Source organism: Vidua macroura, chromosome 4, assembly GCF_024509145.1.
Source record: "Vidua macroura isolate BioBank_ID:100142 chromosome 4, ASM2450914v1, whole genome shotgun sequence".
In the NCBI taxonomy this organism is placed as follows: domain Eukaryota; kingdom Metazoa; phylum Chordata; class Aves; order Passeriformes; family Viduidae; genus Vidua; species Vidua macroura.
Window position 1 is genome coordinate 25,714,597 of NC_071574.1, and position 17,895 is coordinate 25,732,491.

General features: G+C 41.1%; 1 protein-coding gene across 1 annotated transcript in view; it reads right to left on the bottom strand.

The window, feature by feature from the left end:
• Positions 1-16,708, bottom strand: part of PPA2 (inorganic pyrophosphatase 2) — a 34,513-nt gene extending 17,805 nt beyond the window's left edge. Inside the window, exons 1-5 of the mRNA XM_053975354.1 lie at positions 16,548-16,708; positions 14,855-14,919; positions 13,128-13,172; positions 4,881-4,934; positions 2,348-2,467 (exon numbers count right to left, since the gene is read on the bottom strand). Coding sequence (XP_053831329.1) covers positions 2,348-2,467; positions 4,881-4,934; positions 13,128-13,172; positions 14,855-14,919; positions 16,548-16,677 — 414 coding nt within the window. The 5' untranslated portion in view covers positions 16,678-16,708. The remainder of the gene's footprint in view (positions 1-2,347; positions 2,468-4,880; positions 4,935-13,127; positions 13,173-14,854; positions 14,920-16,547) is intronic.
• Between the last annotated feature and the right edge of the window lie 1,187 nt (positions 16,709-17,895).

The window sequence follows — 17,895 nt, forward strand, 5'->3', positions numbered from 1 at the left end:
TCAGTTAGCTGCTGAACTGCAATTACAACTCATCTTACCACTAAATTACAAAGATTAGCAAAAGCAACAATAAAAACATCAGCTTTCTGAGAACAGGCTTGCTCAATGGGAGGAGAAAAAGTAAACAGCCAGTGGACTGACACTGAGTAACTCATACTCAGAACAAGTGACATGAGGATTACTGAGGCCATATTTTTCCTGTGGCAACAGATACACTTTACCCAATTGCAGTAATTATGGCATCAGAGCACCCTGAATATGGATTTTTCTAGTTACTAGTGACAGTGGGATCAAGCTAGGACATCTTACAATTACATTTTTGTTATACTTGTTAAATACCATGATATTAACATAAGTTGTTCTCTAACACATCTAAGCTTTGAGCTAACCAAAAACTCCTACACATAGATTTGTCAGCACCCAATAAGCTTTTTAAAAATTTTAGATTTAGGTATGAAGTATTTCTGAGTATTTTGAGACATGTATATTCCAAAGGACAGCTAAGAGTTTAAGACCAAACAGGCAAGTTTAAACCCCTGCTCTGAGCACTGCACAAGCAAGGAATCCTAGCTGAGTTATACTTCATTACTACACAAGTACTTGCTTTTACTTTTACAAGTAATGAATAATTCATTCTACAGTTGAGAAGCTTTTCTTTTAAGAATTGTGAGTCCAATCTGGTATTGTTGAAAAGATTATAGAAAACTTTCTTTTCCAAGGAGCTGCACTGCTACTCCTATTGTCCATGATCGTAACTCCACCTCAAACTTGTTCTTGAGAACTTGACTGATACTGGAAGGCAAAATGGTAAAAAGAATATGCTTAGGTGTTTAGGTAGCAGAATCATTACCAAAAAAAACTGCTGAAGTGAAATAAAGAGAGACTTTAAACTTAGTATTTATTTTTCTAGTACGCTTCACAGAATCAACTAGGTTGGCTGGAAAAGATCTTGGAGATCATCAAGTCCAACCTATGATCTAACACTACCTCATCAATTAAACCACTGCACTGAGTGCCACGTCTCATCTTTTTTTTAAACACCTCCAGGGACAGTGACTCCACCACCTCCCTGGGCAGCCCATTCCAATGCCTAGTTAGTCCCTCTGCAAAATTTTTTTTCTAATGTCTAGCCTAAACTTCCCCTGGCACAGCTTAAGACTGTGTCCTCTCATCCTTCCAAAGTGCTTTTTATTTAGGACTGCATTATACCAGTACTTCTCTTCTGCCCAGTCACACCTCTTCTCTTCACCTCTAGGTTAGAAGGAAGGAATAGTATTGTTCTCTGGACAGCACAGCAACTTCTGCTATGATAGCAAATAGCCAATAGTCTAATATAGTAAAAAATTAAAATGACAATTATGTTCAGCCCTCCCCAGCTCACCAGGGATGCCAAACATTTCTCCTGAGGAAAGTATTTTAAGTACAAAATAATGCACTTTGTACAGGAAAATATTCACATTTTCAAATAATTCTGGCTTTACACTAAGGAACATACCAACTTCAAAACATTAAATGGAGTTACTGGTTTCCAACTACACCTACTTGGAAACTTTGTCTACTGACACTGCTGACTGGACAAGACCTTCACTGCTGTATTCAAGAACCTGCCTAGTATCTCCTCTCCAGAGATCAAACATGTAAGCAGATTTTTGGGACTCAACTTCCATTGATTATACAGTTAAGTGCAAAGAAAATAAATTACTCTTTTCAAACTCCATCATGTTCTTCGGTACTAACTGAAGTCTAATGTGTTATTCACTGAAAAGAAAAAAGTTTAAAACTTTTCATTATGCTCAAAATTCAGCCATTAGATAGGCTTTTTCAAGGCTCAAAGTTCAGAATGTGTCATGATCAGTAAAGTCTCACAGTTCAGAGAAAAGTTAAGGACGGCAGTTGAGGTTTAATCTAAAAAAGAACAGCACTTGTGTTCCTCTTTGTTAAAGATATTAAGAAATCCCAGTTAAAATTGAAGCTGCAGTACATGAAAATCCTAAATGAGTTTTTAAATAAATGCCTTGTTTAAGCAGAAAAGGTCTACTTGACAAAGTATTCTTGAATGGCAGACAATGACAATTTAATTCTGCCACTACAGAGACAGACTAAAGATTTGAGATTTCTTGATCATTTAACTCCTTCCTGAAAACACAGTTCATATTTATTCCCACACCCAAATTCTGATCAATATTTATGGACACAATAAAGTTCAACATAAAAAAATCCTGATTTACAAATGTATCAAAGAGAATCACCCCTCTTGCAGCTGATTTGCATTCAGGCAGTAACCAAGACTTACAAGGCAATTTACACAGAAGACAGAAAACTTTCACCATTATAACAAAAATGTTACCTGTGGGAGGGCACCATAATTCCATATATAACCCTTGTGAGGAAAGATATTTGCCACATATCGAAGCTTGCCTTTCTTTGTATCATGTTTAATGGGATTCAATGGCTCCTCAGTGGCAATCTAAGCAGATCGTGAAAAAGGGTGGGGGAGCAGGGAGAGGGAGAGAGAGAAGAAAAGTGTTAAAATGGAAAGCAGTTCATTCCATACCCAACCAGTGAGAAAGATCCATCTGGCTGCACATGCTTGTGGTTTGAGGACTATTAAAACTACTGTAGCCTCACTCTGAATCTCCAGGGTCATATTCAAAAAGCAGCTTATTAAGGTATTAAATAATGCTGTAAAGTATGCAAGAAAAAAATGAATCTAGAAGAGAAAGTAATAAATTTCTAAGGAGGCTGTCATGGTCAAACATAAAAACTGAAAGGAACTTAAGTCAGAAGCTCTTGCACTTTATAGTACAAGTTTAACAGACGTACAAATGGTGGCACAACATCTTTCAACAACAGGGGCTTTGACAGCCACAGAGGAAACATTTCATGTTCTTGCCCTCTGCTCCTTGCTCTCCAATTGCAAACACCCCTTCTTTCCATCACCTCTCAGCATACAAATGCTTTTTCACAAGCACAAGTTCCTCATAGTCACCAAACCCCAACTTAATGCATATTTAGAACAAGTTAAGCTACCATTTGAAGAGGGCATTCTTATTCCCAAAGAAGCACTGGCAGAAGAGCTGAACTACAGCTGAACAGTAACATCCTCCCCCAAAGCCCATACACAAACCACACAGGTATAGTCACTGCCTGAGTTACCCACCACAGCTAATTTGCACTGTAACCACCCTTTGACACTCCAGACCACAGCCCAAACCATGTTAGCTCGGCTCTTGCTTACAAACACTCATATGAGTGGCAAAACATTTGTTACAGGCTCAAGTGATTACATTCAAGTGGTGTATAGCTCCCCTGCATAAGCACACAGCCCTCAGTCCATATTCATTTTATATCCCTGTCGTTTTACCTGAAGCACTGTCACCAAAGTCATCCCAAAGGAATTCCACCTTTTAAAACCACTCCAACCTGTCAACCTGTATGTACTCATTCCAAAAGTAAACCCTCCCCAAGAGCCAAGATGAAGCTTCACACATTTCTGGCTTCACACTGGATTCTACCTGCTTCTGGTCATAACCTAACAGTGAAGAGCTCAAACAGATCATCTGGGACATTGATGGAAGTGGAGCTCAGCAATGCTTTTTGTTCATGGAACCTGGACAAAGAGGAGTAACTGAGGGCAGCAAGGAAGAAGAACAGAAATATAACAAGCTGAGGAGCAGAAGATCTCTTGCAGAAAATGTAGAAGTGGGTAAATATTCACACTACTGCAAGGCTTAATGTCCTGAAGTCCCCATTGCATGTGAGAAGAGATAAGCAGACAAGATGTGGTAATGGCAGGTATTAGCAGCTTACCATGGTCTGGACTGAAGGACTGCCAGGACACAATGGCAAGGCGACTACCTTAATTGATGCAGCAAATTTTAAGGATATTAAAAGTTAAATATTAGGAAACTACATCTAGTCTCCTCCATCAAACCCAAAAAGCCTAAAATCAATGATTTCTAAACCTAACAGGACAAACTTTTCTAGCCTTGATATAATGTGCTGAAAGAAGCATTGGGAGAACAACCTGTGCTTTAGGCAGAGTTCAAGTAGCATTATCAAAAGGATCCTCTGCAAAAGAGAACTCGGCTGCCACAATAAATCATGAGCTTAAAATAAGGGGTAAATATCTGAGGTAACCCTGCTTGAAGAGTAAAAGTTGTGATGGCAAACACAGTTCTATCATCAGGGAAAGGAGAAAAAAATTCTCAAATAGCTAAGGAGGTTCTTTGGCATTATTTTCAGTAATTAAAAGAGTTAACAGCTCAACCACAAACTTCCTTAAAAGCATCTGGGAAGCACACCTAAAATTAATGCAAATGCTCAGGAAGACAGGACATATCCTGGTGAGATCTGTTGTTTCATAAACACTACAGATACTTTTACTACTTGTAAAATATCTCCCTGCAGGAGTTCATACTTTCAATCAGTGAAGTCCCCAAATATTTTTTTTTTGGTCATAAGGAAATGCTCTTTTAGTTTCAACTCCATTTGTTGGGATTTGGCCTAACACACTATACAGTGGAAATGATTAATTAATCTGAGTGGAGTGTTCCATAAGCAAGCAAGAATTAGTCTGAATTCTGGAAAACACCCTAAAAGTCAGTACTCCAGGACTCTGCTGCAGATATGCTGCACTCTGCAGTGAGAGGGCTGTCAAGAAGCAGTGCCCACCTGCTTTTCCTGCTTCCACCAAGAAAACAATTATAAGCTCAACACTTCCTATAATTTCAAGAAAAGCATATGCACCACTTCAATTTTTTAACATTTTAATGTGCAAAGAGCAATCCAAACTGTGATTAAACTCTGCCTACTGGAAGCCACTGCATTGTTGTAACTTCCACAAATACCTATATAATCAGGGTATTTTTCTTAATTACCTCCATTTTTGCATTAGTCCAACGAGGCACTTCTACAATCATATTAAACAGGACCTAAAACAAAAAAATAGTGACAGAACTGAAAATAAATTCCACTTGACAATTAGTATTTTACAGTAACACAAATTCTCTCCTGTGCATTCAGCAGCAACATACATCACATTTCTCTATTACAGGTGCTTGTATTTCTACAGTTCCTTTACGGCAACGTCCATGGTTCATCCCTTCCCTACCTCACCCCTTTAAGAAGATGGGCAACAACAAGCAATGGAAATACCCCAGATGGTTTTTGTTCCCATGTCAATATTACCCTTTACAAAATGTTCAGAATGTCCATGGAATGGTTTGCCATGAGGCAGAGGTTCAGTCTACTTGTCAAAGAGGATTGAATGTTTCTATAGGACAGAGTTAGCTTCCCTTAAGCAGTGGAAAGGACAATGTTTTGGATTTTTTCCCCCAAGGATTTATTCCTTCAGGCCCTCCTCTTTTGGCTTACTGTTTTGTAAAAACTCATGCAAATGACACTTCTGTTTCTCAGTCTAATCTGGTTCAAGTGAGCCAACATTAATTCAAAAGCAATGGCAGAGGAAGGGCATGGACACAGACACCTCACATTAATGTTAGCCTTCTTCCTAACAGAAACAAAGCAAAGGATTTTAAAGAAGATGGTGTGGGAGGAAAAAACCCAATAAACATGTAAACTTGCATGTTTTTATAAGAAAAACAAGCAGTTTACACCTTCTTAATGAGGAGGTTAAAGCAACATTTTCCAAAGAGAAAAATTCTGTGTAACTGCCATGAGATTTCTTCTTATGAAGCTGAGTTAAACCCTACCAAGGAGCAGAGTACTACTGAATTGGGTAACTACAACAAACCATCAAGCAAGGTCTACAACCTGTTTTAGACAACTACAATAACCTCAAAAATATCACATTGCCTGGGACATCTCTTCACAGCCAAGGAAAACTCACAATGGTATTAGCAAACAGGTCAGGAAAGAAAATGTTTTTGTAGAAATTGGTAAGAAAAAAATATAAAGTTGAACCAAGCGAAGACTTGCACTGACACTCTAACTACACCACAATTAAGGCTCCAGTGAACTGGAAATATTGGTATTTTTGATCCTTGTACCCTGCAGCTGCAACAAACAAACAGCATTACCAGGGTCAATGTCACAGTCTGATTAAAAGTAATTCCAGTGGTTTTATGATCATCTCCTCCCAAACAAATCTGGAATGTGGAAAGCAAGAAAGCAAAGGAAAATCCCAACTGTCACTCAGCATTTCTACTACGAGATCACAAGCTATGCACAATACTGACAGCCAATTCCCAATAAATTTAAACTATATTTGCCATCCGTAAGTACTGTGCCCATACTGCAATCACTTCTCCCGATCAGGTCATGATCAAATAAAAAAAAAAACTAAAAAAGGAGAAAGGTTTCAGATAAGTCTCAGTTTCATGAAATACACCTTATGTATGTAAGAATAGTTGAAACAAAAGTAAAGAGGGCTCAAAAATGTCAACACTGAGCAAGCAGACAGAACAAAGCAACATACATGCATGAGCAGGTAAGAGAAGGGTTGGAAGAGAGCCAAATAAAGTATGCACATCCATCTGGGAAACACTTGGAAAAGAGAAATGCACAGTATGAAAGCCAGTGCTGACAAGAAACTCTTAGGGAACTGCCAAGCAGGTCAAAAAATTGTTCTGACTGGTAGCTACAGGCAGAAAACTTACAAACTACTGGAATTATACAGGATTTCTTCCCCTCCACCACAATCCAATATTTTTGTTGTTTAGATGCTGCCATATGCTTTCCTGACCATGTAGAATGCAAAGGCTTCAGCAGCCTCTATACTTGGTTTTGAGCTTTTAATTAGTCAACAGTTAGTCCAGGTCTTCACCAAACCAACTGTCACGGTTGGACTACACTGGACTGAAATTAATGCAATGCTGCTCTCAAAAACATAATAAAACCACTTGGATTCAACTCAGCTTGAAGACCAGGCCCTCATAATTTGTGGTATCAGTCAAACGTGAATTGTCAAGAGTCTTAAATGTGACAGCCTGACAGATTAATTTGTATGCAAAAAAAAATCCCCAAAAGTACTCTCTCTAATGCTAAGCTGCCACAAGCATTTACAAAAGATTAATGACTTCATTCAGTGTTTGCATTTAAAAATAAAAAGTTTTATTTATAGGGCAATCAAATTTTCATAGTGGTAAAACTAGATTCACTCATGTGGAAAGGAGAGCACATACTAGATATTTTGACAGATTGAAAGAGCACTAGACTACCTAGCATTTTAGGGTATTTTTCCTCCTCTTTCCTGTCTTGTTTTCGTCCTTGACTAAGTATCACACAGGAATGTTTCCATCACTCTTTTTTCCCCTAGACCAAGCACCTATTCTTTCTAACCATTTGAAAGTTGTCCCCCATCCCTTGCTGTAAACTGTCCCTGCCTCAGCTGAAAACATAAATGTAAGTGTCAGACACCACCTGTCTCCACAGATTACCATCTGCATGTGTCATTCAGCGGTTAGTTTTGGCTGGTGAATGCATCTGGTAATTGGTATTTTTATCTCAAATCAGTAAAATAAAAAATTCCACCTCACCAACCCCCTAAGTAAGCACTTCTACCCCCTCAAGCAATGGGAAGACTGTTTCAACAGCCCATTTGACACACCTTCAAATCACAGCAAAAAGATCTCTCATTAAACAAAACTATTGCTGGCAAAGTTTACCATTTTACTGCCTTAGTACATCAGCAGTCAATTGGCCTGCCTGTGAGATCACTGCAGTCCGGATTTAACCCAGGTCTGCAAGAGCCTCATGTAAAAGACACTCCAGTTCATGAGTGCCAACCGTACATCAGGCTGGCTGACAGTTTCCTCAGGACAGTATTCCTGGAACAAGCAAGAAAAGAGGAGGAAAGTGTCCTAGATTCAGAAAAAGGGACAGAATCCATCTGCCAGGGAAAGGGAGCTGAAGAGCTCAGAGGGACACTCAACCCAGAGTATTGTGCAGCTTGTTTGACTTTGGGTCAATGTGCACACAAGACAGATATTTGTACTTAAACCTCTATCATACCTTGAAGAGGTGATGTGGCAGGGGAGGTCTCAAATCTACTTGCTCAACACAGAAAAGTCAAAAGTACATTTCCTAATTCCTAAAACTGCATTAAAAAAATCAGCAGAAAATTACATCAGTAGGAACAACCAGTATGTGTAAATGATACCCTTCATTTCCTAAGTAGATTACATGGGAACTCACATAGGTTCTAACTGTTTGCTTTATTCGGGTGTTGTCTTTAACACTTCTTGGCACCTTACTGCATTCCATTTCAGCTGAACATCATTTCTAAGGTATCATGGTTAGTTTTTGTTGAGACAAGCAAAAATGTCTCTCCTTCACACAGAAAACAGAAAGAGTTTTTGGTTTTTGAAATTTAAAAAAAAACACAGAAAGATAAAAAGATATACAAAAATGCTTCAGCATATTTGTACAGAAAGTATTGAGAAAAGGAAGGAAAATACAGACTGTTATACCAGGTAAACATTTAGTCATCAATCTCTCCTCTAAGACTGATAGCCTTAAAAAGCAACTAGTTTTTATCTAGTTAAACTACTTTAAAAAAATCTAGTTCTGGCTGTATGGATTCTTACAGAAAATAACTCATTTTCATCTGGGGCTGCTTTTAGAAACCCGAGCATCCGAAAGAAAAAAAAAAAATCCATGACCTTTCTGATGCCTGCCTTTCTGGACTGCCCTATATCCCTCCCCAAACCAATTCTTCCTTACCTAACTTTCCCTTTCTTGTTCAACTAGTTTCTTTCCCAGTCATTCCAAAGTTCCTTATTTCATACACTTGAGGGAAGGGTTTTCAAGAGGTATGATTTTGCTCAAGGGTTGCAACCCTTAATGCTCAGCTTTGAAGGTTCAGATAATTTGAGGCAGATGTGGAGTAACCTCTATAGATTGCAATTTCCATCACCATGCATGACAAGAGATATGCTAAAGCTTACAGTTACTTTGGTAGTTTTTACAGTAGAATGCTTAAAAAATCTAAAAGCACTAGAGGCAGCATTTGGGGGCTGCTGACTCTTTGTCATAGAGAAGTTCTGAGTCCAGAAGAAAGAGAGAAGAAAAAGCAGCTACCATTTCCTTTTTTTTCCTGTCTGCTCATTTGCAATCTGGCAGGGATTCTCATCAGCCATCAACTGAACATGGCAGCATGCACCTGAGGACTAACAAGAATGAAAATCATAAGCTGCAGTCTAGCAGTAGTGTGAACAAAGGGTGATGTTTAAAAGGAAGAAAGAAAATAAAAGAAAAAAAAGGAGAAGCTAAATATGGATTGTCATTAAATATATCCAGAAATAAATGGAGTGGGACTTCCTTATCAAATGAGTAGCCATGTTATAAGCATTCCCAATGTAGCACTTGCTAAAAAGTATTTGCCAATTAAAACAACAAACCAGATGCCGGCAACATCTGGACACCAAAGAGAAAGTGGAACTTCTCCAATATAAATTAACATTCCACATAACAAAAGAGGAATGCAATGTCCAGTATAAACAGAGTGCCTGCAGTCTCTTCACAGTGTACTTCCCTCCTGTTATACTGGAAAGGGAATCACAAACATCATGCAGGTACAGGTAGATTTTACACACAGGAATCTCACTGGTGTCAGACACGTTCTCTGATAAACCAGTTATGGGACACATTCACCTGCAAAACTATGCCATGTACAACCCTGACGTGGATAAATATGAACCACTGGCTTTCTCAAGTTTAAGGAACCTTGGATCAAACCACTGATGTAACTTTCTCAGTAAACCAACAGTACTCTGGGTAGATTTCAACTGGATTGATGAGTGAAGATTACTTCCACTCTCAGCATTTGTTCATCTGTAGGAACACAAAGCAAGGCAGCATCTAGTGGACACTTCCATAGTGAAAGTCTAGGCAAGTTCAAGCACCAGGGTGAAAGATTCACTGATAACCTAAAATTTGGAACACAAATCCCTGACCACATAAGGGACACACTGTAGCCCAGGTCACATATACTGAAAAACTGTCTAACATGACCAAGGACAGTTACAGAGACTGTAGTTAAGGCAGAACACAAAATCAGCACAAAGTGTGCACCTGCTCTGCACGGAAAGTGATGACAGCTTCTCCTTTCTTATGAAGCATACCAACTTTACCAAATGACATCTCTGACACTAGTTTTGAACACTGCTGGAAGCACAAGGTCAGATCACCTATGCAGACTGCATACCACCCTGATGAGCCCTTAAATCTCACCTGACTAGTTAATTTATCAGAAGTTTTTGGCTCACAGAAGCATCTCAGCTGAAGTCCACAAGGGCATCCCAGCAATGTGCAATCCACAGGATGCAACAAAACAAAACCTGTGTTGTTTTTCTTACTATTTTTTTTTTTCAAATGCTCTTGTGAATATCTGCAAGTTAGAGGACTATAATCTCTACATGCTTGGACAGACTCCTTACCAGGGCCAGCATTTGAAACACCGTATTCCAGTAACACCTGGGCCCTCTGAAAGACACCACATGTGAATATTTCTCCAAAGACATACAATGACAAGTAGATTAGAAACCCTTTCAACTACAGCAGGGAACAGCATATCATGTTGGCCTTGAAAAGAAAATGATGACCTCTTCAAACCTTCTTCCTGCCAATCAAGGAAGACCATATTCAACAGTCAGGTTCCAAAAGTTTTGACTGTAAACCTAGTGGAAACATCCACTTTTCCAGAGATGTGAAACTTTTGAGATCTGTCACAGAGGTAATTTTAAGACTGGAGCTGAATATTACTTCTTTCAGCATAGTTTCTACCTCAAAGTAACTTCTTTCTTGTCCTCAAACAGCCAAAAACCATCTGCAAAAGCAAAAAGGTCAGCTGTCAGCAGAGTCAGCAAAGCTAAATTTAACTGAGATTTGGGAAGGTCTAAAATGTTACAAGAAATGGTTGAACTAGTGAAAACAGTTAATACAAGAACACATAAGTGTTTCCCTTACAAACTACAAACTGAGACTGCAAAACAGCCGACACAGATTATAGGATGTGCACTCTCTATCCTACAAACGTTGAAAGCTGAAACTTCTCTAACTTTGAAACCTTTTCTGACATCAGGAACACCAAGGACAATTTAAAGTAGATTAGACTGACTGAAGAGACTCTTCCAAAATGATCTTTGTTTTCCATAGCTAGACTGCCATCCGATAAACACCAGTTCAGCATAATTTAACAAACTTAAATTAATTTAACTCTTAAGAGGGCTTGCTTTTGTCCAGAGTAACAAATAACTGCCACCCTAAAAGCATAAATTTCAAAGATGTGTTTCCAGGGCAAGAAGAACTATCACTTTTGAATTCTGGTCAAATTCAGTGGAGGATTAACTGAATAACAGGTATCAACAGCAGCCTTTGCATTCCTAGACAAGAACTAGGAGTTCAGGGCTTCAAAGGTCTTCTAAAATCAGTACATGACATTAAATTCCTCATTTCCCCTTTATTCCCTGATTAAGCTATGCTTTCCCTGCATACAAGTACACAAGGATGCATCTCTCATCAGGCAAGGTGAGGAAAGCTGCTGAAGAGCCCAGTATAAGAAGAAACTGCTTTCCTGAACACAAAGATCCCCCTGTTTTCTCTCCCCTCCTCAAATCCCTAAGATCATGATGAAAAAGGTGTTCTCACATTTCACCATCTAAGTACGTTCAGGAAGCATACAGCCTGCATATGTTTGCCTAATTGTATCAAAAGCCTGCTAGGATTGAAATGCACATTTGCCTTTGTTCATTTTCTGTAGCTCTATTAAACCACAGTCCAGAGCTGTCTCACAGCAGGAATTATGTGAAGCAGCCCGGGAGGCTACACTGGCCAAGGAAACAAGAGCTGCTCAGCCTCACTGGCATGGTGCCCCCCTTTCCATAGGCTACTAGAAACATGGTTTTCAAGAAGCTACCATGCTTCTCACAGCACAGACAAATGTAGTTTTGAACAGTTTCAGATGCTGCATGAAATGTCTTTGCACCGGCCAGTATCTATAAGTAGCTAAGACACAGAATACTTGCCTTGGCAGCAGGAGCTGTAAATAAGAATTGATGTTGCAAGACAATGATTTTTGATAAGTCTACTGGCACATACTCTTTCTCCTGAATAGGTCCTCTTTGAGGCATGATTCTACATCTTCTAAACAATACCTAAAAGGGCATCAAGCTACAGGAAATTTAAAAAGCCTTACTTGAGCATTGTAGCTTGAATGAATCACAGAGCAAAGGGAGAGGAAACTCATAGTGCAGGACTGTGTGGTGACTGCTGTACAGCACAAGAACCAGTGCACCACACACTGGCTGCAAAACTATGAGAACCCAGACAGAACAGTTCTTTCACATCAGATGGGTAGCTACAGTTTTGCAATATGACTGGCCAAACAGACAGGAGGAGATAAGGATTGGGACACACACCCGCCCACCCACATACAATGGCCTTAAAGCATAGTTTGGCTCTTTTTTTCCCTATCACATTCTTTTACTAAGTTTTAGATGAGCCTATGCCAGGCAAAGCACAGCAAAAAATGTTATATTTTGGAAAAAGCACTTGAATAAATAAATCTTGTTTCACAGTAAAAGCCTGAACAGATCTTCCATGCTTTCCAGGCTTCTGTCAGCCTTAATTTCAGTTCTGGATAATGCTGAACCATTTGCAGATGTGGTTTTTCTCCCTTTGGGCTTCCCAGCTGAGTATAGAAAACAACATAACCTCAGTTCCAAAAAGCAGATACTCAGTATAATTTCTGCCCTAACATACTTAGGATTTTTGAAGTTCTGTATATAAACCAAACATTATCCACAGTCGGAGAACAATGAATATTTCATTAAGGGAGGTTTTACTGCAAATATTTCTGAACATAATAGCAAAAAAGATAACACATCTACACTGCAAAAGTCATAACAAACCTTTGAAAGACTGGCATAAGTGTTTGCCTTTGAGAACATCTTGATGAATAAAGGAATTCTGACATTTCTGTCCCATTCAAAGAGGAGAATATTAAATCCCTTTAAGTCTTCTCCTAAAAGACTTGCATTTGAAGATATGTCAACTATATTCAGTGACAGCAAGTTCACTCTGCAGAAAGTGATGTTGGAAAGGAAATAGAGGAAATAGTTGGGGGAAAAAAAAAAAAAAAAACAAGAAAAAAAACTCAGCAGTACCTCAGATCCAGTAGTCTTTGGCCTCTTTGCAGGAATTTCTTTATCCTATAGGGAAAGAGTGAAGTAAAGAAGTATATAAAGAACACTAGACAGCAACATTATATTCACATAAATACAGGCAACAGCACTTTGCAATGCAATTGAAACAGCCCTTTGTGAGCACAAAGGCCTAAATTACAACTTTTAAAAGTAAATACTCAGTTTTGTTTCATTGTGAAATTCTAACCTTCGAGACATTAACAAAGGAAGATAAAAAACGTACAAAGATACATTTACTTTCTCCCAGCTACCAAGAAATTTGAGCAGCAATTTAGGTCTGTAGTCAACTAATTGAACAGTCATCCTTCTGTACAGTTGAAGAAGACAAAAACCAATCCAAAATAAACAAAACCAGTACAAAAAATAAGGCTGGATTTCTCCATCAAAGTCTATAAATCTTAGACAAGGGGATGGAAAGACTCTAGCATACATCCTTAAGTCATCCTCCTGAAAACAAGGCAAATTAACAGAGACCTTAACCATGACTTCCCTTCTTGCTCACCCTTCAGGCCCTATATTGGGTAGAGTGCTATTTCCCCACTCACACACTAAAATGAAAGTCTCTCCACACTGATCAGACACTCTAATTTACCCTACTGGCAAAATCACACACTATAAGCTACTCCCACAAACTTTTAACTCTAGGTGCAGGCACAGCAAGGCCTCTGGGAACATGTGATGAAAATGCGATTGCTTTTCCAGCAATAGCATGAACTGAACATGGTATCTTAATAATGACACTCTGAATGGCCTGCCTTTCCCACTGACAAGCACTTAGGTCTGCTGATCGAAAAGGTTTCACTCAGATTTCTAATATCTCGGATTTAATAATTTAGGAGATTGGTTCATCAGTTCAGGAGTCTCCATATGAACATATTCAAACTACTGACCTTTTGCACCACTCATATCACCCATAGAGACTCGGCAACAAAACAAGAAAACGACTAAAACTCCCCCAGCCTGTTTGTGTCACAAGCACCCTGTGATAAGCAAACCTCAGCCTAAACCAAAGACTGGCAGTTCTCCCATCAGTGACAGACTAAACAGCCGTTTCATTATTGCTGTAATGAAACCCCAGGGAGGGCAGCTAACAAGACGTGACAGCGCTCAGCTGCACCTCGCGCACTGCACTGCGAATCTCCAAAGGTGTGATTACCACTTCTCTCCTGGGCATTGCTGCTGGCTTCCAATTCTAATGCTCCTTTTGGGAATTGAAGACATACACCATAAGTTATACAAGTGTGTGCTGTACACCCACGACAAAGAAATGTACACTTTTAATGGCAGGTGTAGAAAACTGCTAATTCAAAAAGAGTAACAGTAGAAAATTAATTCAAGCACACATAACCACAAAACTAAATGCAGAAAATTATCACAAGATACAGTGAGGGTTCTCCTGCCCTCAATCACTTAGAGACTTAAACAGATACCTAGGCTTGAATAAACAGCAATTATGTTTCACTGCAAGTTATTAAATTCAGTAGAGAAAATTTGGTGCAGTCATCATGCCTGTATTACACAAGGCATCAGTCTGGGTTAGAGTGGTCCTTTCTGGCACTAAACATTTCTCTGTTGATTACAAAAAAAAAAAAAAAAAAGCTTTTAAAACCTGCACTTTTATCTAAAGAACAGCAGAAAAACTATTAGCATTTTGAAATTAATCGTGTTTCAAGGCATAAAAAACATACCTCTTTAGATCCAGCAAACAAGGGAATGTCATGGAATGGGGAAATATATTTACCATCTGCATTCTCTGAAAGACAAAATGAAGTAGCATTGCAAACCTAAAGATATGGTATAAGATGTTGGTGTTGCTAAACATCACACAATACAGAAATGTGTGTATGCTATGACTGTGCATTGGTTAAACTTTTTCTGAAGTTCAATTTCAAGCACGTACCTACACAGAGGACAAGGAATTTGAGTGTTTTGACAAGGCTTCATTAGAATCAAAGTTATTGCTTTAGAATTCAACACTATGCTTCTCTTCTACCTGGCAATACAAGCTATACAAGGATGAGAAGATTCTTTCATTCTTTTCTACTCCCTGACCAAAGACAACAAATAAAAAAAAAAACCACCAAACCCAAGGAACCCATTTGCATCAGTAGGGTTTCTAGCAATGTTGCCCCTATGATTGCACTGTATTTCTAATTAAAAGAGTTTCATGACCACAAGTCCACCCAGCGTAATAGGCTAAAGTCTGATCAAGAGGAGCAAGGGATGGGAAAATTGCTCTAGGCCCTTGATATGAAACACCACACCTTGAAACCAGCAGAAACAGACCTTAACTCAATGGGGGTCCAATCTGCACCGCAGCCTTGCCCCCACTCTGGAAAGAAACTAATTTCACTGGAGCGTATGCTTAAGTTTTCCAAGTCCAAGTATCACATCAAAAGAGTGCAAACACTAATTCAAATCCCAAGGAATTTCTTCTCTGGTAGCATCCCTATTCATAGTAAAGGAAAAAGCAGACAAGGCACCTCACTTCGCTTTGGACTTTTGACCACCTCAGCAAAGAATAGTAAATGGAGTTGATGTGCGATGCCTGGAAACCTCCCAGGTGCTCCTCCCAAATCAAAGAAAGTTTAGTGGTTGGCTGTTTATTCCACCAAATAAAGTGACTTTCTCTAGACGATGTCCTGCACTGGCAGCCCCATGAATGAGCACAAGGGAGCTCTGGCAGTGCTGCCAAGCGGGCACACGCCGCCTCCGCTTCTCCCACACCAGCAGACGTCAGAGGTCTGTAGGTCAATGGACCAGAAATGTACAAAGCCACTGCGGTAGGACTGGCACACAAACAAGACAACACTGTTACGAAAATACGTAATACTGAACACGGCACACCCTCAGCTCTCGCTGGGTCTTGAGACGCCTCCTGGAGCACTGCCCGTGCCCTCGCAATGCCACTTGCCGGCCCCCGCTCGGGATTGGAGCCCCACGTGTTGGATGCCAGCCTTCCGCCTCGGTGACGTGTCTGGTGGGAGGGAGGGCTGCCCTGGTCACAAGGGACAGGCTGGGCTGTCACACCACGGAGCTTCTCACGACTATCACTGGGGTGCCACAGGCCCCCGCGGCCAGGCTGCCACTACACGGCACCACGGCGGCGCTTCACTCACGGCGTCCTCCGGAGCAAGGGCAGGGCTGGGCCGGGGCTGAGCAGGCCCAGCATCCCCCCTCCAAAAGCCGAGATGTCTACAGGATCTGCTCTCACTCTCTACAGAACCACTGCTCTCCCCCCTACAGCAGTGAGAAGGCTCGGGGGCGATACCTCAGCCAGCCCGAGGAGCCCCCGCGGGAGCGGGGAGCCGCCGCCACCTTCCTTGCGCCGCGCGCGCCGGGGGAGGAAGGGGTTTATGGAGTCCGGGGACTGCTACTTACTAAAGTAGAGGCGGTAATCGGGCGAGTTGGGGCGGCCCCGCTGTTCCGTGCTGTAGCGGGACATGGCGCCCAGGCGCCCCCACCCCCGCGCCACCAGCAGCAGCCGCGACAGCCCCGGCGGCGCTCGCATGATGGCGGCAGCCGCGCGCCGCCTTCCCTCCCCTTCCTGCGGCCGCCGCGCCGGCCCTGCCCCGCCTGCTGCGGCCCCGGCTGGGCCCAGGGCAGCGCCGCGGGGGAAGCAGAGGGGCTCGGGCTGCCCAGCCTCCAGGGAGGGCTCCAGCCGGTTGAAATTTACAGTAACGAAAGCCAGCCCCTCCTTGAGGCGGTAGGTGACCCCAGCGGGAGCCAGGCAAGCTTGCGCAGGCGGTAGCCCAGGTGTACCCAGGCTGAGGTGCTCGCAGGCCACCAGCACTGCCAGGACGGGGAATGCCAAGAGGATGGAGCCAGGCTCTTCTCGGTGATGCAAAGCACTGGGGCTCGAGGGAGTGGGCAGAAACTGACACACAGGAAGTCCCACCTGAACACGAGGAAGAACTTCTTTACTGTGCAGGTGGCCGAGCACTGGAACACATTGCCCAGAGAGGCTGTGGAGTCTCTGTAAAAGGAGATACTGAAGAACCATCTGGACACAATCCCGCTCCATATGCTCTAGGCTGATTCTGCTTGAGCAGGGTGGTTGGACCAGATGAGCTGCTGCCTACCCTTCCAACCTGACTGATTTGGTCATTCTGTGAAAAGTGTGGATGCAAAATTAGGGATGATGGTACCAAGGGTTGCTATCCTTACCTGAGGCCCACAACAGAATGAAGATCCTACCTGCTGCTCCCTAGGTACAGGAATGTTAGTTTCTTGGCACACATTTTTATGTCACCCAAGCCACTCTGTGTCTGCTCTGTTTACAGCTGGGCTGTTTGCATGGGTTCCCAATCAGAGATAAATTTTTATACTGAACCCTGCTGATACTTCAGTTAGATTCTGTATTCATTTTGTATTGGTTTTAAAGCATAATAACTCTACATATGATCTGATTCCTTTAAATTCCCTTTTCATTGATCCTTGAGGATGATTTCAAAAGAATTTCCTCTGTCAATAAGGATGGCAGTCCTTGAAGTAGTGCTTCTTATTTGTGGATCTTTCAAAAATTCCTGAAAAGTGACAAATACCACTATTTGCATTTCATTGGAGAGACTGAGGCAGAATAACTTTTGTTGCATCATCACTCTTAAATCTCAAGCCAATTATCTTGTGTATTCATCTTGAAAGGTGGTCAATATTAGCTTTGAATGTTAATTCTGATTTGAATTACCCTGAACAATTTCTGCAGGCTAACTCCATGTTACCCTCATTA